The sequence below is a fragment of the Cucurbita moschata genome, unplaced genomic scaffold, assembly GCF_002738365.1.
Source record: "Cucurbita moschata cultivar Rifu unplaced genomic scaffold, Cmos_1.0 Cmo_Scf00008, whole genome shotgun sequence".
NCBI classification, from domain to species: domain Eukaryota; kingdom Viridiplantae; phylum Streptophyta; class Magnoliopsida; order Cucurbitales; family Cucurbitaceae; genus Cucurbita; species Cucurbita moschata.
In genome coordinates, this window is record NW_019268524.1 from 5178314 (window position 1) to 5200791 (window position 22478).

Below are 22478 nucleotides of genomic sequence, written 5' to 3' on the forward strand. Positions count from 1 at the left end.
TCAAGATATATGCGTTCGTAATTATATCGAAAATTTGGTAGAATCTTGAAAGGAGGGGTGAACATTTATGGAAATGTTAAAATTCAACATCTTAACAGCACTTTCCTCCCCCAATGAATCCCTCGTAACAAAATCAAAGCTCCAAAATCGCTCCCATGGCGGATCTCTACACCTTACTCAAAATCTCCGCCGCCGTTCTTGCCTCTTTACTCTACTCCTACTTCATCTCCTCAAAGCTCCCCAAAGGTCTCCCAAGGCTTCTCTCTCTCCTACCAATCCTCTCTCTCTACACCCTCCTCCCTCTCCCTCTCTCCTCCCTCCTCCTCGCCGGAATCGTCGCCTTCTTCATCACCTGGCTCGCCTCCTTCAAGCTCCTTCTGTTCTGCTTCGATTCCGGCCCTCTATTTTCCGACCCACCATTGTCATTCCCTCTGTTTGTCTCAATCTCTTGTTTCCCGATCAGAATCAAGCAAAATCAGCCCGACCCAGATCCTCAAAATCCTCAAAAACCCACGGATCCATTGTTGAAGACCATCGATTCCCCCAAATTGCGGCTCAATCTGCCGGCGAAGGGGTTTCTCTTCGCCGTCTTGGTCGCCGGCGATGATTTCGCCCAAAATCTGTCCCCGAATGCTATGCTCTGTTTTTACTGTGTGTCTCTGTATTTTTTTATTGATGTTATTTTGGGTCTTTGTAATACGTTTGTGAGATGGGGTTTTGGAATCGAGCTCGAACCGCCGTCGAACGAGCCGTATTTGGCGACGTCGCTCCGGGATTTTTGGGGGAGGAGATGGAATTTGTTGGTTTCGAATACTTTAAGATGGTCTGTATTTTTGCCGGTTAGGGCCGCCGTGAGCGGCGTGTTGGGGCGGCGACGGGCGGCGGTTGTGGCGGTGTTTGCGACGTTTGTGGTGTCGGGGCTGATGCATGAGCTGCTGTTTTACTATGTCACCGGAGCGGTTCCGACTTGGGAGGTTACTGGGTTTTTTGTGCTTCATGGGGTTTGTGTGGTGGTGGAATTTTGGGTGAAGATGGTGTTGGGAGAAAATTGGCGGCTTCATTGGGCGGTTGCCGGGCCGTTGACGTTGGCGTTTGTGGTGATCACCGCCGCGTGGTTGTTCTTTCCGCCGCTGTTGAAGACCGGTGCGGTGGCCGCAATTATTGGGGAATGTAAGGCGGCGGCGGGGTATGTGAAATGAAAGTTATTTACTTTTTTTTCCTTTCATAGAAATTATCGAATTACATTGAAAAACAAAATATAGTTTTTTATAAATAAAATATTTCATTTTATAAACTTATTTAATTTTTGTATAACATAATAATAATAATGTAAATTATATAAAATTTATAATCTAAAAAAGAGTTTATAAATTAATTAATAATACCCATTAGTAGCTAGCTACCATTGGTGCTAAAAAATAATTTGAAAATACTAAATTAAAATTTTATTTCAAAATTTATTATTAAACTTAAGATAAATTAATAAAAATGTCATATTTGTCGTAAAAATATCATTAAATTTTTAAATAAAAAAAAAACTCTAAAATGTGCTAAGATCCCACTCTAAATTTATTTTATTTTATGATAAATATCGACATCGAGATTTCAATTATACAGATATATCAACAAAATATAACATTAACGGATGTCAAATCTTCTAATTGATTAATGCTCGTTTGTGGGTTTCTATTTTCGTTTTTTCTTTTTAATATTTTTACTTAATATTGAAAATATTTTTTAAAAATTTAAACTTGTAATCCTTTTAAACATGTAAATTATCCATTTAATTTTGTGAGATTCTTTATGAGAAATAATTTATATTTATAAATTTAATTAAATAATATATATTTTTATTTAAAATTTCAATTTCTAAGAACAAATTTATGATTTAATAGCTACCAAATAAAAATAATAATAAAGAAAGAATAGAGAAAGTCTAAATTAATATTAAATCATTTTGTGATAAAATAAATATTACAAACTTTTGATAATTATTCGATTTTGCTAGTCGTTATGATTATGAGATTGTCAAAATTGGCATATTAGATAAAGACATACCTCGTTTAGATCGTTATCGTGACTTGAGAAGGTGATCACGATCAACAAATAAAATGTTGAAATAAAAATTATTAACGAGCAACTAATTTTTTAAAAAAACCAAAAACATAATTGATTAATTACGTCATAAGTTTACACTTAATTGATTAATTACATCATTAAAATTGAAAACATTAAACAAAAAGAAAACAATTAATTTTTTTATTTTTTTTTCTAAAATTATTCAAACAAATTTGTCTTTAACAAAGTTGACCAGAACGTAATACTCGCCGATTGTGCTCTCGACAACGCCATTTCGAATCAGCTGAGGGAACATCAGCCACCTCGCCGTCGCTATCAGGAACCCCACCGTCATCGGCCCGGACACCACCCGGGGAACCCGCCATCGCATTTTCCGGCCCGCCACCGCAGCCTTCGCCGCCAACTCCGCCGCAGTGCACACGCCGTGCAGGACAAAGAACCACGTGACTTCCCATGTGGGAGCGACACGTGTGAAGTAATAATACATCAACTCGTGCATAAAGCCAGAGACAGCAAACGTAACCACCATGGCCAGAAATTGGGCCCACTTGGGCCGGAAAATGCGGGAAGTAACGGAACGGGTGGGATCGTATACGGCCGGGCGTAGAATACTTGGAACCATGAGATTCCATCGACGGCTCCAGAAATCCTGAAGCGACGTGGAGAGATACGGCTTGTTGAACTGCGGTTCGATCGGCACTCCAATCATCGCTCTCGCTGGAAGTGAACACAGAGCGAGAACGATTTCGATGCCGATGTACATATGGAGACAGTAAAGAACGAAAATCATCGCTGGATTCATACGATTTCGGTAACTGTAAAGCCGAATGATAATCGCTAGAAGCAAAACCTTGACGGAAAGAACAATCGGCTCTACGATTCTTCGATTCATAGATTCTTCAGGATGTTTTTGCTTCTTGATCTTGATCGGAAGGCAGAGCACGGCGGCGAAGTGGAGGAGGCTTGGGAGCGGCAAGTAGGTGAGAGGACCGAGATCGAAGGCGAAGAGGAGGAGTTTGAAGTTGCCGAGCCAAGCGAGGAAGAAGGCAGTCGGACCGCCGAAATGGAAGGAGTGGAGATTCAGAGGAAGGAGGAGGAAGACGAAGAGGACGGGGAAGAGAGAGAGGAGCCGGGGAAGTCCCTTAGGGATTTTGGAAGCTACATAGTAAGAATAGCAAATGAGAGCAATGGCAATGGACCATACCTGGAGGAGGCTGGAGAGTTCGCCGTCCATTAGGTTTCCGGCGGCGGAGGTCGGTGGTAGGGTTGAATGGCCATCTGCCATTTTCGTTGCGAGGAAGATGGAGGAGATCAAACCGATACAGATAAAACCATGTTTATCGATAAAATATTTTTGTAAATTAAATTTTTAAAATTTTATTTTATTTAATTATTTTATTTAATTCTATAGGGATAGGGCAATATTATTTTTTTTTAATGCATTTATGAGTTGTATCTGTCAATATCGAATCCTTGAGATCCAATAAACTATTTAGTTTTTTTTTTTTATAGGAAATATTTAATTATATAAATGAACGCACGTCTATGTTTAATTAGATTAAATTAATTGAATTTTACGTTAATGGTATATTATGATTTATGAATGCTTTTTATGAATGCTTGAAATTTGAATTTTATGAGATTTTAGTTAATAGTATATACGTGAATAAGTATAGTTTTTTAAAAAATAATTAGAAAAAGAAAATTCAAAATATAGTGTTGGATTGGATTGTGAACTCTATAAGAGCAAATAGAAGACGTCAAATCGAACAATATCTATTAAATTTACGAGTTTAGAATTCATTTTCTTATTTTTACAAATTTACCTTTCTCACACTATATTTATTATGTTACTCATATCTCTCTCTCTTTTTTTTTCATAATCATTTTTTAAGGTAAATGATTAACATTTTAATTAATATTATATTTCCACCTACATTGTACAATTACAATTAATAACCATATTTTCCATTTTCGCCACCATTAATCTTCCAAGGTTAAATATGGGTCTCGTTAGAACAACTGAGCTGACCCAATTTAAAATCAATTCCTTAAATATCCATAATTAAATTGTTTATAGACTGCAAAATAAGTTAGAAATTTTAGTTATTAGTATTTATAATTATATTGTAGTTAATACACGGTCATGTACAGCATCCATCCAGTAATAGTTTCTTGGCCAAAAAATGCATTACAGTTGCTGTAAGGTGAAGCAAGATTTAGAGTAGGGCGCGGGTGCAGGTGCGGGTGCGGGTGCAGCCTACTCGTTAAGCCAGCCAGCTGAATTCTGGTTTGAATATGGGTACTGAGGACCAGAAGCGAACCCCTGTGGCGCACCCCTGAAACCAGGGGGCAGGTGAGATCTCGGGTCGATAGTGCCACTGCCATTCATCTGATGCCCAGCACCCATTCCTGCCAATCTGGTGTGGTTCAACTCATCCAGTCGAGGCATGTATCGTTGCGTCGCTGAAGTGTTCATCCAGTGAGATGGTTCAGAGGGCGTACCCAGATGCCCATAAGTAGGTGGGAATGACCCAATCCTGTTGTTATACCCAGATTCAGGTCCAGCTTGATAATTGCTTCTTAAATTGTCGGTATCCATATGCCCGTAACGACGAAGTTGTGATCGTATTTCCAAGTCCCTCATGTATGCGTTGTGCCCTGTAGTGTAGGGTGCATAATTAAGGCCATCAGCATGTCGTCCCATTTGATCGATGATACGGTCCTCGAATTGTCTAGACCCAATTTCGGAACTGAGGCTTGCATTGTTTGACCATCCACTTGTCCCAATTGGATGAGGCTCCTGGTTGTACTTTCTCGCAATGGCATCCGTCGAGCTGGTCCGTGCTGCATCATAAGCAGCTCTGAAGTTGGCATTCTGGCCAGGCATAGTCGACCCCAACTGCTGATGTCCAATCCCTCCCACAGCAGCATATCGAGCAATGTCGTTAGTTGTGCTAGTTCGTGCTGCTTCATTAGCAGCTTGGAAGTTAGCATTCTGGCCAGGCATAGTCGACCCCGACTGCTGATGTCCAATTCCTCCCACAGCAGCATATCGAGCAACGTCGTTAATTATGCTAGTTCGTGCTGCTGCATCATTAGCAGCTTGGAAGTTAGCATCGAAACCAGGCTTAGTCGACCCCGACTGCTGATGTCCAATCCCTCCCACCTCAGAACTGGACAATAAACCAGCCAACGAGGATCTACGATCACTCACATTTGGAGAAGGCCTTTTACCATCACGTCGGCTCTCTTCTGATGTCTCACCATCACCTCTTCTAGGTATTTCTTCAAAACGCTGCCTCTTTCTTGGAGCCTCAGGAGACAGATTAGTGCGGCGGTCTCGACTGTCATGACTCTCTCTGTCGTTATCCCTCTTTGATCCTTTCACAGACCCGTTTTTATGAACGTCACAGGAGACTGATCCACTCTTGGAATCTTCTGGTTCATCTGCTGGCATTACAGATTCCAACAGGAATGTATCATTGAGATGAATATGATCATCAGAAGTTTTAGAGCTTCGGCCCTTTTCCGACTCCGATTGATTTGGCCTTGAGGTTTCAGATCCTAATCCCATTCCTGAATCCTCTTTTTGCCTTAGCCTAGACAAATCAGAACTCTTTCCCTTTTCTGATTCCTCTGGTTGCCTCACCCTTGAGGTATCAGAAGTCTTCTCTTTTTCTGATTCCTCTTGTTTCCGGGGACGGAGATGGTCGTGCTCTTGTGCTATGGCTTTGTGTTTATCGGCCCAGTCACGACGACTCCACAAATAGAGCACAGGTGGCCTGACATTCCACTGATCCATCTGTTTATCTTTTGCATTGACAGATCCAGGAAGATAAAATGACTGAGAAGGAAAAAATGGAATCAGAGTCCTCTTTCAATAACATTTACAAAAAACTGCAACAGGATCTTGCTAATTGCAATACCTTTCCTGACAAAAACTCATTATCCTCCCAAACCAGGTCATAAGGAGTCTTTTTTTTATCCAACCTACAGTAGAAAATATAATACGAGTCATCGAAAATGTCATCAAGTGCTTTGTCTCCATACAACATCTAAGGAAGTGCTAAGATATGCCGAGGAGAAACCGACCACCATTACCTCTCGGTTTCAGGAGGAACAATAAGAATAACGAGCTTTGGCTTAAACTCTAGAGCCTTATCAACGAACTTGTTTGCCAAAGCAGCTTTAACTCCAAATGGAGGATTTAGCCCCATGATCTACTCTTGCGTGGTACACAAGGGAGGCAGTCAGCTACATTTTATTATAAGCCACAGAGATCCAAACATATATGCCATCATATATAAATCAATGTTCTATTAGTTACGCATTGACATCAAACAAAATATTACTGATTTACATATGTCACCAACCTTTTTATTTAATTTGAATGATGAAGTACAAACCAAATAATCTTGTAGGAATGTAATATTTTAAAAGTCAATTAAAACTACATACAAAGAAAATCATCCCTGTGTATACTTGATAAGTCAAAAGTAGTTAATATCTCACTTGAATTAAAGATTATTAAGATCTCCCATGCTTACTAATGAAAATAAATTAATTCATCCATTGACATTTTATATTTATAAAATTTACTTAAAAAACTTCTTTAAACATATCTTCAAAAAGCAAACACGAGGGAAATTGTTCTCACCAACTGAGATCCTTTAGGCAATTCCTTGGGTTGCACAGTCATCCAATCCCTTCTCTCAAAATTGAAAACATTCTGCAAGAATAGCCATGAACAATATCCGGCAATCAAGATGCACAACAAACTTCATAAAATGTAGAAATAAAGGTCCAGGCCACTGAGATGAAAAGAAACGCGCGAAAGTCTCATAACAGATGCTAAAAGAAGCAATCTCATTGAGCAAAAGAGTTCCAAAGTCAATAGTAAACAAATAACTGGCAATCGTGAGAGTATGAGTAAATGCCTTGATAAAGTAAAATCAACGCACATTATCCATAAAGCAACATAATGTTCATTTTAATAATTTTGTGACATCCTTTTCCCCTTTTTCCCTAAGAACACATCCAAATCAGCATTAAAATAACGCCATGTTGTATCCATACAGCTTAATAAAGTTGACAACAGATATGACTTCAACATACTTAAAATGTAAAAGTTTGGGTTGGCATACCTTCGGTGGAATAAAGTCAAAGTTTCTATACGAGCATGGTTTACCCGTCTCATCAAGTTTTTTCTTCATTAAAATGCTAAAATCATTAGCACCGCAGCAGAAATCCACTATCTGTTTATGGGAAAAACTTTAGTATGCAGCAAGAGTCAATTATGACAAAAAATAAAAATGAAACAGAAACATTAACATGATGCGATCAGAAAATTGGCAGGAACCCAGGTGGGTGGTAAAATAAAGATCTACGACAAACATTACTAGAACCCAAAAAGAAATCTCTGATCATTTTGTGAGACAAACAAACGATGCCACCAGTATTTAAAGTGTCCAACATCAATTTGGGAGACGTTATCCCTTTGGTGTCACAAACATCCCCTACAAGGCTGGAAGATGTTGAGAAATTAAGAAAAGTTGGGTACGAGCTCAATATAAAAGAAGTGTAGAGCAAATCCAAACTATTAGTGCCAGCCACACCTTCTTACAGTCAGTAGTTTCCTATACCTTAAGTTTTGTATTGGTTTGACAACAAAATTACCTATACCTTGCATACTTATGTTTCAAGCATACTTGTGTTTTAAGTGACATATATCAAGCATGATATCGAATTTGAAAGTTGGCGGCTTAAAATTTCCCTTGGGTGCAATCTGAAATTGTTGTGATAATGCAAGAACAATTTACAATTTTTTATGAAATCCTAGAAACAAAAATAGGACAATTTCAAAATTTGCAAAAAGTTGGGAACAAAAGTGATTGTTTTGTTTTTTCATTGAACTATTTCAAAATTGTGTCTATTAGGTCCTCCAACTTTCAATTTTGGGTTTAATAGGTCTTAAACCTATTTTATCATTTTTTTTTTAAAAGATCACAAACCTAGTAGACAAAGACTAGAAAGTTTGGGGTCTATTTTGCACTTTTAAAATTCAAAGGCTGATTAGACATAGGATTGAAGGTCCGGGGATAAAGATACTATTTTAAGTTCATGAGCCTATTATACATAAACCTGAAATTTCAATACAAATTAGTTTTTATTTTTAAAACAAAAACACAGTCATTCAGTTATAATTGAAAAATTACAAGCTAAAACTTTCTTTGAAAGAAAAACTATATAGCCCCAAACTGAAAGCAACAAATCCTTGCAATCTGAAAAATAATAACAAAAAGCCCCCCAACAAAAGTTATTCTAGCCTTTCATTGAGGTAATCTCAAAAAGAGTAAAAGTGGAGGATGCTCTCATAGTTTCAATGTCGAATCAGGAAACAAAGTGATGACAGTCTGTGTGTTAAGTAATATAGACATATCAACTGTTATTTGTCCAATATCGCTCTTTAATTTAAAATTTTCATGTACATCTATATACATAGATACATAGGTACATACATATATACATATATTCAATACATATGTACATGTATATATATTTGTATATATATATGTGTGTGTGTGTGTGAATGTGAGATTCTAGTGAATGGAATAAGTATCATATATAGATAATTTTCTATTCAACCTCACACGTTTTGTCAGATTATAGAGTTCTCTATACACTATACATCTAAAAACTATTTAGGGTAACATACAGCATCGTAATGATGTAAAGAAAATATTGTACGAAGAAAAAAGCAATAATACATTGTATTCCTACATATTAAATAATATACAAATGAGCATAATAGACTTACTGTATCGCCTTTCTGTATATACCAATGAAGCCTATCGACAATCTGAATCATAGAAAATATTTTTAGTGTTTACAAGGACTCCACAGAAGGAAAAAGATTAAAGAGAACGAGAGAAATACATAAAAACTAAAAGAAGAAAAGCAAATTAGGAAAAAAAAAAATACAATAGCGCTGAACAGACAAAACATCTGACTGCCAATTAACAAATTCCTTCTGCTATCACACATAAGAAACGCTAATGTATACCTTCCCAAAAAATTCCTTGAAAGCAGGGGGGAAAACGTTCTTGTATTGTCTCTTGGTGTTCAAAGTTATTAGAAGATAACAAAACAACAGGATTGTACAATTGATATCATAAAGCACCAACTTCCCTAGAAGTAGGTAGTACTCAAACTTATTTAATAGGTACTGAGTACCAACACAAATGATAAGGTGCAAAAGAGCAGTTCTCTGTTTCCCAATAATCCAATTTGAGCTACTTATGCCTACTTTTTTAAGACCAATGTTGTCGGTTTTTAAAAAACTTTCAATATTCTGTTGCCAAAAGTTTCCGGTGCGAGCAGCTGGGTAAAATTGATCTTTATCTCACAATGCCCAGTTTGTCAAAGAATCATGCCTGTGCGTTCATGGGCTTACGAATGAAGCCAAGTCTTTTGGATCAGTAACTCTTTGTCCTTGTAGATTGAAAGCAACCAAAGAATCTTCAAATGCACCTTCAGAATATTTAATCAGCCTTCAGAAGTAATAGCCTTTTTTTCCTTGCTGCGTTAGGTCTACGTTTTGTCATTAATCTCTCTCAATATATATGACTCAGCAAAAGCCCTTTATTGTAAGGTTGTTTTCTTGAAATATTTCATGCATCAATGAAATTCTCTTATGCCAAAATATATGTATACATACACATACCTCTGTATACAACTGAACCAAAAGAAATCCACATCTTCTTTCACGTATAAAAAGCTATCATGCTGATTGTGTTAGCCCTTTCAAAGGTAAATTTGCCAAAAAGTTCCATATTATTAAAATGTTGTGGCAAGAACACCACTTAAAATTTGTGGAAAGACATCCAACAGGAACTAAAAACAGATAAACTGTTAGCAAGAGACATGGATTGGGAATGCATGACAAAGGGAGTCAAAGAATTTGAATCCAAGTGCCCCATCTGCCGACACAATAAGAAAGAACTATGCACAACGTCTCCAGGCTTGTATTTGTTGTAGCCATTGTACCCTATACCGAAGGTTAATATTTGTTGGTCCTTCGGAAGGAAAGAAACCAAAGAGTCTTTTTGGAACAACACTTTTGAAGTGTTCTTCGACCTTATTATTTATTATGATATTTTGTGGCGTAAATTGTCTAACCTCTTTGCTTCATATAGTTATGCTCTCTTTAACCAACTGAAAAAGTCTTTGGTAGTTGTCATGGAATTTACACCCTTTTTGTTAATTTTACATGTGATCAAAATTGTTTCTTGTAGAAGAAAAAAAAAATTTAACTAATACCAAAACTACCATGGTCCAATATCTCCATGAATTTGATTGAAGGATTACCATATTCCAGAAATACAGGGTAAAAGAGGGAGGTGGAATGAAATTTTACAATTGAGCTACCAAAAGAAAAGGTGGGCGAAAAAGCATGGATCCCATACTGGAGGTCATAGACCAATTAATGAAGTATGATTCATAAACACCCATTTACGGCTATGGTGGTGGCTCAAGCATTCATCAAAGAAGAAATGCCGTGGTTGCAAGGGATGGTCAAAGAAAAATGGTAAACTGCTGTCTTACCCATCTTTTCGGTCTTGTAGAAGACAAGTCAACAACGTGGATTGGATTGATTTTCTGGGCCTAAGTGTACTTCATACCATACCTCTACTTAGGTAAAGTCTCTGTAACTGTTGAATGGGCAACCTCCTCAACCTCTGGTTTTGAGTACATCATCCTATTTGTCTCTTATTTTCATCAGCTATCCCAAGGTACGTTGTTTTGGATGAACTTTGAGTTTAGTGGAGAACGGCCCAACAAATTACAAGTGATCAGACCAACTAAATGTTGAATCTTATAGTATTGTGGCAATAAGGTCACACTGCCACTCATAATTCTCCAAACGAAGTATGAAGATTCTAGCGGACAAACATAAGCAAGAGATGGAGCTTGAATTTGGGTTATAGCCATAAAACAGTCAATTTCATGGCCATCCAAGGCGTCCATGTGGGACAGGTTGCCTATCGCTGCAGATTTCCAAGGGATCTAATATTTTCCAAATTTTCAACATGTCTCCCAGCTGAAGAAACTATCAGGGCAGGTAGAAGGTAGGACACGTGGCTTTATGTGCTTAGGACCTTTCAGGTTCTTAGGGGAATGTTATTTTATATTATGTTTACCTGTAAGTCTGTTCTGTGTTTATATAATGAACCGTATATAAGAGAGACAGAGACAGAGACAGAGACAGAGATAGGGACAGAGACAGAGGCAGTTTTTCCTGTCTTTGGATATTCTTTTCTATTAGAAACTGAGCTTTAAATAAATGAAGGCATCTACAAGTGTATGCAAAAAAACAAGTCTACAAACGGAATCCCAAAACTAACTATAAAAATGGACTCCAATCCAAAAGAATGAAACCAGGTTGATAATTAAGAAAGTCTCATAAAAGGATGCCATAAAGAAGCTTTAAATCTAGCACCTCCTAAGATCTCTGAACCCTCTAAAAATTGTACGATTCTTTTTCAAGTCAAATACCCCACATAACAGCAAAGAAATAAGCATGCCCCATAACTCTGATTTTCATGGGAGGTTAAATTTAGAGGGTAAGACCATCTCGCATATCCAATTAGGTCGTACTGCTTAATTCTAGTTTGTGTGCCATCATATGTTTCTTGTCGTCAGGAGTCCAAGTGTGCAGTACACAATCAGGCTTCAACAACGGATTGCTGTTATTTTGCGGCCAGGTCTATCTTATTATACTATAATTTATAGAAAAAATGGATAATAAATAGTAAAGAACAATTCCTTTTGAACACTAGATGTCTTTCACATCCAATTATAGTAATGAATAATCAATTCTAATTTTTTAATGGCAGTTCCAAAAAAGCGCACTTCTATATCAAAAAAACGGATTCGGAAAAATATTTGGAAAAGCAAAGGGCGTCGAGCAGCGTTGAAAGCATTTTCGCTATCACAATCTATTTCAACGAGGAAGTCACAAAGTTTTGTTTTTGAGAAAAATCAACTAAATAATGAAAGATTGGAAGAATCAGAATCGGTTATTACCTAATATGTTCCTTGAGCACACAATATAACAAGTATAATAAGTATCACGACCATGCTTCCACAGTTGAAGATAAAATTACCGAAGTAAATGTTTGCCAAAGAAAAACTTAGCACCAAAATAAGTATTACCTCCTGAAGTTTCTCAACTTTCGTAAAATGACGACCAAAGGAGGAGTAGCGCATGCCATAAAGAAACGGTGCAAGATATACTCTCAGTTTGTTCTACAGTAAAGGAATTCATAAAATAAATAAAAGTTAAATAGTATCTCATTACAACCAAGAATTAGTTATCTGAAGGAAACAAAGAATTCAACACATGCTAACATATCGTATCCCATTTTTTTAATACTGACTAACCAAGCTCATTGAAAAAAAAAAAATGAGAGAATATGAGAGCGCACAAAAGAAAGCTCAATTAAAGAAAAGGGCTCCAACTATACAAAATGGTGTCTAAAGAATAATTCGAAAAGAATCATGAAATCTAACGATGGACCATACATCAATAGGTTCCCTCTCTAACCCTCTAACATTCTGTCATTCCGCTCACCTCACAAAATAGCACACCCCCAAGCAAGCCCATAAGAAATGACTCTATTTCATGAAAAGTCAAATAGAGGGGTAACTCATCAATCATATCACTAGTGTTCTTGTGTTGAGCTGGCAAAAGGTAAAACGTCAGAAGATGCGATTTCAAAAAATGTGATCTAGGCTTTCCTCCGCTTTTAAATAGAGAATACAACAAAATGGGTCAACTAATGAGGGAATTTATCGCACAAGTTGATTCATAGTATTGGCTTGGTCATGTAAACTTGTCGTGTAAAGAACTTCATTTTCCTTAGAATCTTAATCCTCCATAGAGTAGAAAAAATCAACTCACGCAAGGGGGAAGTCAACAAACTACAGAAAAAAGGATTTGCAAGAAAAACCCTTCATCACACTCGAACATCCCTTCTCTCAAGCCTAAAAACAACCTACCCGAGTAAACTGGTATCTCAATGACCACCCATCAAACCAAGTGCGATCCTTTTCCTTCTTCCACCCCTTCCCTAAGGAAATTGCGCATAAGCTTCTCAATATTATTACAAACCATGCACAGAGCCCTAAATAGGGATACCACTCGAAACACAGCAAATCAAAGTTAGTCCAACGCCTAAGCTTATCCTCATATTAAAAGACGCCAGATGTCTTAATAAAAGGCCATAGGAAATTATCACGACCATGGGATCTTGCCCTATCACTCCCAAAGGGAGGTTCTATATTTTACCGGTGACTTTTCACGTTTACAGTGAAAAGTTCTGTCCTTTTCAAAACATCAATAAAACCTTAGTATGCAAGGTCTCGGTATAATATATAAGCACAAAATAGTTCAGGAATTCAAGCACCCAAAATAATAGTCAGTGAAAGATTACGCTTCCTCAAATAATTGGTCAAAGATGCAGAAAAATTAAAACCTAAAGAAAAAGTGATTTTGAACGGTGCAATAAGAAATTGTTAGCACCTTCCACTTAAATATGTGATAAAGAACTTCAGGCTCACAAACAGCTTCTGCTTCCTCAATGCTACATCCTTCCTCAAGCTTGCGTAAAGCAGCTCGAACAGCCTAACAACCAAAACAGTAGACCATTCAAGGGTAAGAAACTACAAGATCACTTTAAGTGTACTATATCAGACTAATGATTCTGTACCTCAACTGAACCTTCCAACTTCCCCATCTTAATTGTCTTGTCCACAACATTTTTTAAAGAGTATGCATGAGTAGATGGTACTTTGTGTTTCTGAACTACGTCCTCTAAAGTAATTGAAGATGCAACATTTTTCATTAAATCCATTAGCCTACATCACAAGTAAAGATATTTAGAACAGGTCAGTTCTATAAAAAAATGTAAACATGCAATTCATGGGAGTTTAGAACTGTCATAATTCCTTTATCCCTTTTTTATTTTAAAAATGAAACAGAAACCAATTGTTAAGTAGTATGCGTTCGCCACCTCCTCTCCGTATCGGCATCTAATTGAACCATCCCACTGTTCAACTTCTTTGTCAGAGGCTTAGAGGCGTCAGACTTGCCCAGTTCACTGTTATCCTCCTTGGAAGCCTTATTTTGATCAGACCTCTTGGTTGATGCGGCAGCCTTTACAACTGAGGATTTTTTCCCTTTGATAGTCTTATCAATGTCCATGCGGACAGATTCTGTATTTTGATTCAAAGACTTTCTTGAAACATTACCTAATTTCACTTTTCTAGACTCAGAGCCCAACAATGATTTCTCAGCTTCTTTGCTAAGAACCTTCCCTTCAGATGAGGACCTTTCAAATGATTTCGATACTTTTGCAACAGATTTTCCCTGAAAATGGTCATCTGACATATTTTCCTTTTTTGATACAACTCTTTCCCTAATCCCACGAAAATCTATTGTTTTCCCTTTTCTTGTATCAACTGTAGGAATTTTCTTTTGCTGGATGGGAATTTTACTCTTTTCAAGTCCAGGGAATTTAATATGGTCCCTGTCTGGTGTCCCAATGTCCTCATCGATATCATGGTCTCTGGACAAATTAAAAGAAAAAAAAAACATTAACAGGCTAATACTGATTAAATCAATAGTAGTAACAGCTATCACTGCACTCTTACAAGCAATATATCAATATGCGATTAGGTAATAGCCCTTCCCATGCCCTGGTTGTGGTTTCATCATCGTCTGAATCTTCAAAAGTGATCTTCCTGAAAAAGCCACGCGTGCCTCAACTACTTGAGCAGCAGAACTAAAAAAAAAAAACTCAATTCACCATACAGAAATACAAATGATACCTTGGTAAGCATTTTCTGTGATAGGATTTTGGGCAACGACGGCAAACAGCAAACTGTAATTCGTGTACTTTCTTATTTTCACCAAGTTCACAAACAGAACACTTATGCACAGGGCAAGAAAAAGATTCTCCAGAAGCAATCTTCCTCTCAAGTTCCTCAGCAGCAATTTTATTTTCACGATGAAGCAATTTTGAAACACATTTAGGATGATAAAAATGACCACAAGTTGCATTTACACATTGGAATACCTGAAAAGTGATGATAAATCATATTAGGTAATGATCAAAGACAGACAATTGCCTAAAATTATGTGAACCAAAAAGGGGAGCCATGGGATATTGGCATAACTAACAATGAAATAGATAAATCAAAATTAAAATAACGAAGATTCTAAATCCATGCAAGAACAGAAAGAAAAAAACGACAGTCCTTAGAATCAAAGAAGAAATCAATATCAAGAGGACATGATCATTAGCGAGCTAGAAAGAAAAAAAACGACAGTCCTTGTAACTCATATTCCTCATTTAAAATTTCTCTGCATTGTACTTGTTTTTTAATCGTCTTTTTTACTATTTTTTTTTTTCCGCTCCTCCATGGAGTTTGTACCTTTAAGCAATAGTCTCTTTTCATTTTGTTGATGTAAAATTTTGATTCTGGTAAAAAAAGAAGTCAACAAATCCAACACATCAATTCAGTATACATTATTAAGCCCATACCTCAGCACCAGAAGCTTTATCAGATGAACCTAAATTCCCGCAAGCATAACATTGGTGCTGTTTATACTCGCAATTCTTGCAAAAATAGTTTTCAATTGCCTGCAAAAAAAGTTTGTATCTATTAAAGAAAATTATCAAAGAGAGTAGGCAAGCATATAGAACAAAAATAATATAATATTGCATACATCTACTTCTTCTTTCGAGAGACCAAGTGACAAACATTCATCATCATTCTCTTCAGTTGCATGAAAGGACCTCATGCACCTCCCATCACAGCTGCATGACCAATCAAAATGAAAATCACTTGTTAGGCTTAATGCTTCAACTTGGGCATCAATTTTCAACAGCTTGTAGTTATCCATCAGATCTAATTATTTAAAACTAGCAGCCTTTCCTGTATAGGGTCTGACTTATTTAGTTGAGCTGCCTTTTTATATTCCTTCATGTTCTCTCCGTGAAATGTCCATTTCTCATTATTAAATTAAACAATAAATAAAAATAAAAACAGTAATTCCATTGAACTATGATTTCCAGAAACAAATCAAACAGTCTAAACCTAATCCTAATTATAGAATATTGGAAAACAAACGAATGTTAATCCTAATAAACCAAGAAATTAACCAAACAGTCTAAACCTAATCCTAATTAACTATGATATCTAATTAACCACTAATCCTACCATATCAGTCGTGCAATTTCACGACTCCAAGTGATTTCTTGGCTTTTTTTTAACGTTCTTTATATTATCCAAAATTTTGCCTTGTCAAGTACTTGATTTGTTGTAAATTGATCCAATTGGTCTCCTCCATTGGCCGTGATTCAAATCTGAAAGAAGATTTTCTAGCGTTGAATTTCCTTCTTGTGTCCTATAAAATTCCATTCTTTCGCAAAAATTATTGAAATTTCCTCTCTAATCCGAAAAAAGGGTACTCTAAAAGGTATCCCCTTAGTAAATAAGTGTGTTGTCGAGTAACAAGCACAGCCCACAAAGCTCCTTGTGATCTGTGTAAACAAAAGCTTTCCACAGAGAGCAAGCCTACGTTGGCCCAGATGGTCACTCCAATACCAAATTGGTGTTGTCTAAGTGACTAAGAAGATTTCTCAAGAAGTCTATAAAACAATATTTATTACCAAACAAATGTTAACAATACAAGAGGAAATTATCTGTAAAATAGAGAAATGGAAAACAAACAAATTCAAACCCTAATTAACTAATGAATTGACCAAACAACCTAATCATAATCCTAATCAACTAAGGAATTAACTAAGATATCTAATTATCCAGTAATCCTATCATATGAATGGTAATCCATGAGTATGGAAGGAAGAAAGCTAGGTGGTTCACATATTCAAAGAAAAGGAAAGTTACAAAAGTTCTCTCCAGAAATTGGACAGTTCTGGATTTCACAGTAAAATCACTCGTCACAATCAGTTGCAGCAACTTTTCCTCCGAAAATTTGTGTAGTTTACAGAAGTCAAAGAATCCAAGAAAGATGAACATTTTATCTTGGTTTCGCTTCTTGGCCACTCGGTAGATAAAGTTCAACGAAAATGTCAATTTTGAACTTTCTAAGCTGCTGCATGTTTTGCCTAAATACAAGGGAGGATAAACTATTTTTCCACTCCCCGTCCGTGGAAATATTTGGGCTTCTTTGCTGCAAGGCTTTGGTTGTTCATGGGTGTTTGATTGGAAGCCTGAAAAAATATTTACCTATTAATTTAATCGTAGTCTCAAGAAGAGGGCAAAATTTTTATGTATAAATCTACTTGTTTTGTCGTAGTCACAGCTCTGGCTCTCAACAACTCAAATACAAAACCAATTTGTTCATTTATGTTACCTATTGTGCACCTTCAATGTTCCACCTTATGTAGATCTAGGAATGGTTGTTTTGGCTTGGAAGTGACCACGAGAGGCATACAAGTAATAAAGAAACCAAAGAGAAATCATAGGAGTTAAGAATTGGGAAAAGAAGCCACTCAGTTTCAATAACCAATGCCATTTGTCATCTATAATCAGGCAGTAAAAGGAGGAGTGTGAATGGGAGAAGGAAGCCCACTTTTGTATCTTGGTATCCCCAAAAAAGTCCTCATAAACCAATGTCACAGGTTAAAGGTTGTGAAGTCCCACCGATAATCTATAATAGATGATGATTTTGGTAGGTTAAGAAATGAAGCCTCTGGTAGCCTTTTGCTAAAGGGGCCAAGCCAATCCAAAATTATTCCTAAAACTTGGTAGTGATCATGAGCCCACCACAGACTTTCACCTTGATTCTCTTCAGCAAAGGTCACTTCGTTTGATGATGAGTTACCAAAGGCCCTTGGAGGAACGACAAAATGTTCCCAGCCATAGATCAAAATGAGAGGTGACAAACTTGGCCACATTGTCAAGGAATTTTGTGCACATCAAGACTTTCACAAATAGGCTTCTGACCTTGTGGTAAATCAATTGAAGCCCATTGCTGCTACCTGGTGTAATTAATTGCACTTAACACTTTTGATGGCTTGTTGTGGAAATAATTATGGAAGCATTTTGATTTACACAATTCCATCTGGTGTCTAAATTCAGTTCTTTCTGTTTTTAAGAATATGGTGAAGGTGGCAAAGAACTATCCAACAGTGATGAGGATGAGCAATGAATAGTACAACTATAGCTATTGAATGAATGATACATAACAAGTGTAAGAATGATGACCAATTAATGAATGCCTGGGAAATCCACAAAACATAACATAGATTTCAAAATTATGTTTCATAAGTTTTAATTTCATTTGACATCCTTTGAGTGTTCGAGTCAATCTACGTGCACTTCAACTTATCTCTTATGACAACCATCTGTCGTACAACCTTTGGTTGTCAAAGATTTGAAGGATTTGAATATTTTAGTAATAGCACCACTGAAGTTTAAACCTATTCCCCATAGTCCCTTTTACGTTTTCTACATGTTCCATTGACCACTTGCCCAATGTTGGTTAGCACATAATTAAAAGATCAACCAAAATGTTAATCTCACGACAAAGAATAACAGAAATGCATACCATAGAAGGTTACCACCATTATCACAAAATGCACAGACGGAGTCAAAAACGTCATCATCACTCTCCTCTTCAATAGCATCATCAACCATGTCCTCATCATCTAAATCATCAACTATAAAACTAGGCCTCGCTGTACATTGAACATCCTGAAAGTACAAGCAGAAGATGAGAAAACAAGGACCTTGCAGGCATGCACTTGACAGCAATGATGCAATACCTCGTGACATGACCTTTTCTTAATGGGCTTCTCTTCAAGGAATGCAAGTAAGAACTGTTCAGATCATAAATCATCATGGTAAGAAGATTATATAATTCATTAAAAATAAATTCTATTAAAACATAGCTCAAGCCATAAAGCAAAACTGACTCATACCACTGTTTAACTGCTGTTAACCTACAATATATTCTAACATAAATCAAGAAATGTATGGATCAAAAGGGAAATAATGCAACTGGCAGAAGTTCATAATTTAAAAAAAAAATATATATATATATATATATATATAATAATGACAAAAGTCATAAATCTAGGTGAGATTGAACCTCCGGTGATTCTTACTGTATGTCCTTTCCATAATGACTCATGAATAAGCACAAAAAGAATGCAAAAAAAACTGTCAAAGAAAAGGTAGATAGAATCGAACAAGATCAAGAGAGCCCTACATGCATACAGATCAAGTCATCCACTTCGAAGGGTATAATATTATTTTGCCATCACTGTCATGTATAACATTTTCAGACATTTCCATTTATATTGAGCCAAAAAGTACATAATACAGTGAGGGTACGGAGGAATGATGGAACCCAAAAGTCAAACCCATCAAATGGAATCTTTAGAAAAGGTTGTCAAATGAAATCTTTTGGGTTCTCTAAGATATGTTGATTGAAGATACCAATAATGCTAAAAGAAATCCTAATTCATAGGTTCTCCAAAATAATTCTCCTGTCCCTTAAAAATTTTAATATTTCTTTCCAAAAATAACTCCATACAAATTGCAACAATGGAGCAAACCCCAAGGCTATCTCCCCTACCCTTTAAGCACGAGTCTAAAAGATTGGAAATTCAATGTCAACAACAAAGGGCAATCCATTGATCATTTCTTACACGCCCTTACTTTTGTGGCTCTCTTGAACAATGTTTCTCGTTTCAACAATTATGTATTCATTCAGTTACAGTTACAGCCAATTGGAAGATTTTCTTGCAATCTCCTTCGGTGTGGGGCATGGCTTTCCTCCCCCTCATCTGTAATTTTATATCATCTATGAAATTGTTTTTCATTCAAACAAAATGACGAAGTCATGCCATTAAAATAATTATTCTACCTATACTACTTATGAAATGATTTCAAATAATAAAACATGCATGCTATGCATATTAATATTCCTCATTTCTATCTCTAGAATTAACAAGTGGTTAAGATTCATTCTCAGGAGAACTAATTCAATTTCACAGTATAGGGATTAGCTGTGCATACACTAGAAGAAAGAAAATTGTAAAATCAGATTTCTCGTTTGTTAATTACTACTTTTCCTTTGTTCATTTCTTTTAAGTGCCTCAACGGTAAACATTCGTTACATTCCTTTCAAGTACCTCAACAAGGCAAACATTGTTCCTTCTAATAAACTTTGCAAGATTTTGAAGTAATCTAAAATCCCAAAAGAAATCTTGTTAGGAGTTTTTGGAGTGTTTGGACTCTTCAACACCATGAAATCAATGCTTGTGAGAGGTGATGGAAACAACTATCCTACTTTGCTGCTTCACCCAAATAGGCATGTGTGCTTGCAAGCTGACTACAAGGAGATTGACCAAGTGTACTTTCACTACTTGCATTCCAACAAGGAACCACCATAGTTCCCTCTGAAATTGAGGATTTCAAAATCTACGTTCTGACTTCTCTCTCTTGAACGAGGGTTTCACTATTCAGGGCACGAAAGCAACTAAACTCAAGGAACTCTCTACGACCTCTAGGGGATAAGAGATTTTCCGGAACAAGCAAAGGTAAAGAGAAGGGGCCGTCGTTGGTGGGTAACAGAGCTTTCCTATCGACGGCGTGAAGTGAAATTGTATCGTGCTCCTATTAGACTTTTCGTTTGACATTTTAGCTGAGCATTCGGGGCGGCCTGCTTCAATCAATTTCATTCTATCCTCTCCCTATTTTTTTGATTAAAAAGTCTGAACCTTGACTTACAGGAGAAAAAATTGGTTCAGATTGTGGAGCAATTGTCTTCTATGAAAGGTAAAATTTCTTTGATAAACGAAACTCTACGAGTTCTGAAGGAAATTTTTAAAAAGAGAAAATAAAAAATATTTTGAGGATGGAAATGAATATATCATAGAACTTCGGAATGGATCGAGTAAAATATAGCATGTCTGCTGTCTATCACGAATGAATTTTTCTCCAACTATTAAAAATTATTTTAGCAAGTTTTTCATTTTTTTTTTTTTTTTTTGGCAGCGGGGATTTGGGACTTGGGAATGTATCAAATAATCCCTCCCCCACCCTTTTGTTTCTTCTTCACACCCATACAAAATTCTTATCCAACAAAACAAATAAACAAACATCAGATCATTGCCTGCATAAAAATTAAACAGAACCTGGGACTTCGCCAATTGATCATCCCTTTCGACAGTTTCACTGATTAGAGACATGTGATCCACCAAATCATTTTGTGAAGGCCTCACCTCATACAAGCTGCGAAAATGAATAGCTTAAAATTGACAAATACAAATTCATCCAACTGAAAGATTAAACGGCTTCATATTACCTGAAGATTTTGGCTAATTGATCCCACAAAGATTTGCTAGGTGTGTCCGGATCTTTCTTTAAAACATGAAGGCATTGTACTGTAATCAAGATGGTTCTAATGGTATCCTCAAAGCTCTTTCTAGGCTTCTGAAGCTTAATCCACACGTTTTCTTTGGAAAGCACCGATATCTCTGGATTTGCACCACAAATATCAAACCTCCATGCAGTTACCTGTTTATAAACCTTTTGAAGTCCATCATCAGCTGTTCCATGCAGGAAAACAGGTTCTTGGCCGCCATCCAATCTGTCCACTTCATCCCACATAATCGGCAAAATGGAGAATGAAACAGGTTCTTCCTTATGATCCACGAAGTGATAATTTGAAACACACAGTGGCAAGGCCTCCGCCTCGTCTTCCGAAGACGCCATTACTATATTTTGTTCCAGTCCTGCCACTTAACCACTAAATTGAATGAGCTGCAATAAAAACCATGCTTGAGAATCTCCTCTTTAATCCCAGAGGATATTCGTTTTCTCTCAAACTATAATAATCACGAGTTCTTGAAATGAAAGAAAACTCTGAAGGTAGGTAGGTAGGTAGGTAATTGAGAGAGACGAAAAGGTACCTGTATGGTCTTTGGCAGAGACACAATCCACACAATAAACTATTCAAACATTTCAGAGAAGTTAGCAGCGAAAATAGGAACCCGTGAACGGAAACCTAAGGCCGGCAGAATCCACAGTTGAAGCCATCATTCAGTAGTAAAAGAACCATCGGACCCCGGTAGCCGTCGTAGAATCGCCGGCGACAATTAATGCAGGTGAAAACCAGTGGGCGACGGAACCGGTGGAGAAGAAGAGAACGGCATTTTTGGGGGAAAACTGCAAACGAAATAACGAGTGACTGAAGTCATGTGGTAGGTCAATAACAAATAATATTTACAAAAAAAAAAAAAAAAAACTCTCTAAATTTGAACTCTCACCTGATCTAAAAACGATCATCGTAG

General features: G+C 36.7%; 2 protein-coding genes across 7 annotated transcripts; one reads left to right on the top strand and one right to left on the bottom strand.

The window, feature by feature from the left end:
- Positions 1 to 73: 73 nt before the first annotated feature.
- On the top strand, positions 74 to 4401 carry LOC111445989 (probable long-chain-alcohol O-fatty-acyltransferase 5). 2 transcript variants are annotated; one of them, XM_023084580.1, is made up of 2 exons: positions 74 to 1034; positions 4305 to 4401. In XM_023084580.1, the coding sequence occupies exons 1-2, from the start codon at positions 156 to 158 to the stop codon at positions 4305 to 4307; spliced, it is 882 nt and encodes a 293-aa protein (XP_022940348.1). In that variant the 5' UTR covers positions 74 to 155; the 3' UTR covers positions 4308 to 4401. The 2 variants fall into 2 exon arrangements, with proteins under 2 accessions (XP_022940348.1, XP_022940347.1); XM_023084579.1 differs by lacking the exon at positions 4305 to 4401 and having other exon boundaries at positions 74 to 1219.
- On the bottom strand, positions 4169 to 22371 carry LOC111445988 (protein ENHANCED DOWNY MILDEW 2-like). 5 transcript variants are annotated; one of them, XM_023084574.1, is made up of 19 exons: positions 22098 to 22371; positions 21491 to 21920; positions 21321 to 21417; positions 18942 to 18995; positions 18725 to 18870; positions 15875 to 15965; positions 15690 to 15788; positions 14974 to 15221; positions 14797 to 14886; positions 14157 to 14711; positions 13854 to 14001; positions 13667 to 13768; positions 12298 to 12390; positions 8900 to 8941; positions 7227 to 7337; positions 6740 to 6811; positions 6184 to 6302; positions 6009 to 6072; positions 4169 to 5926 (listed from the first exon to the last, which is right to left on the bottom strand). In XM_023084574.1, exons 2-19 carry the CDS (start codon positions 21898 to 21900, stop codon positions 4340 to 4342), a joined length of 4128 nt encoding a protein of 1375 aa, XP_022940342.1. In that variant the 5' UTR covers positions 21901 to 21920; positions 22098 to 22371; the 3' UTR covers positions 4169 to 4339. The 5 variants fall into 5 exon arrangements, with proteins under 5 accessions (XP_022940342.1, XP_022940341.1, XP_022940344.1 ...); XM_023084573.1 differs by having other exon boundaries at positions 21491 to 21926; XM_023084576.1 differs by having other exon boundaries at positions 21491 to 21934.
- Positions 22372 to 22478: the final 107 nt, after the last annotated feature.

Bases quoted from the DNA above. Each gene is read 5' to 3' on its own strand.
- LOC111445989 (XM_023084579.1), top strand. From the start codon at position 156: ATGGCGGATCTCTACACCTTACTCAAAATCTCCGCCGCCGTTCTTGCC.
- LOC111445988 (XM_023084574.1), bottom strand. From the start codon at position 21,900: ATGGCGTCTTCGGAAGACGAGGCGGAGGCCTTGCCACTGTGTGTTTCA. The intron at 6,073-6,183 runs GTAATGGTGGTC...TTTCTACTGTAG, and splicing joins GTTCCTCCTGAAACCGAGAG to GTTGGATAAAAAAAAGACTC. The intron at 5,927-6,008 runs GTATTGCAATTA...TTTCCTTCTCAG, and splicing joins ATGAGTTTTTGTCAGGAAAG to TCATTTTATCTTCCTGGATC.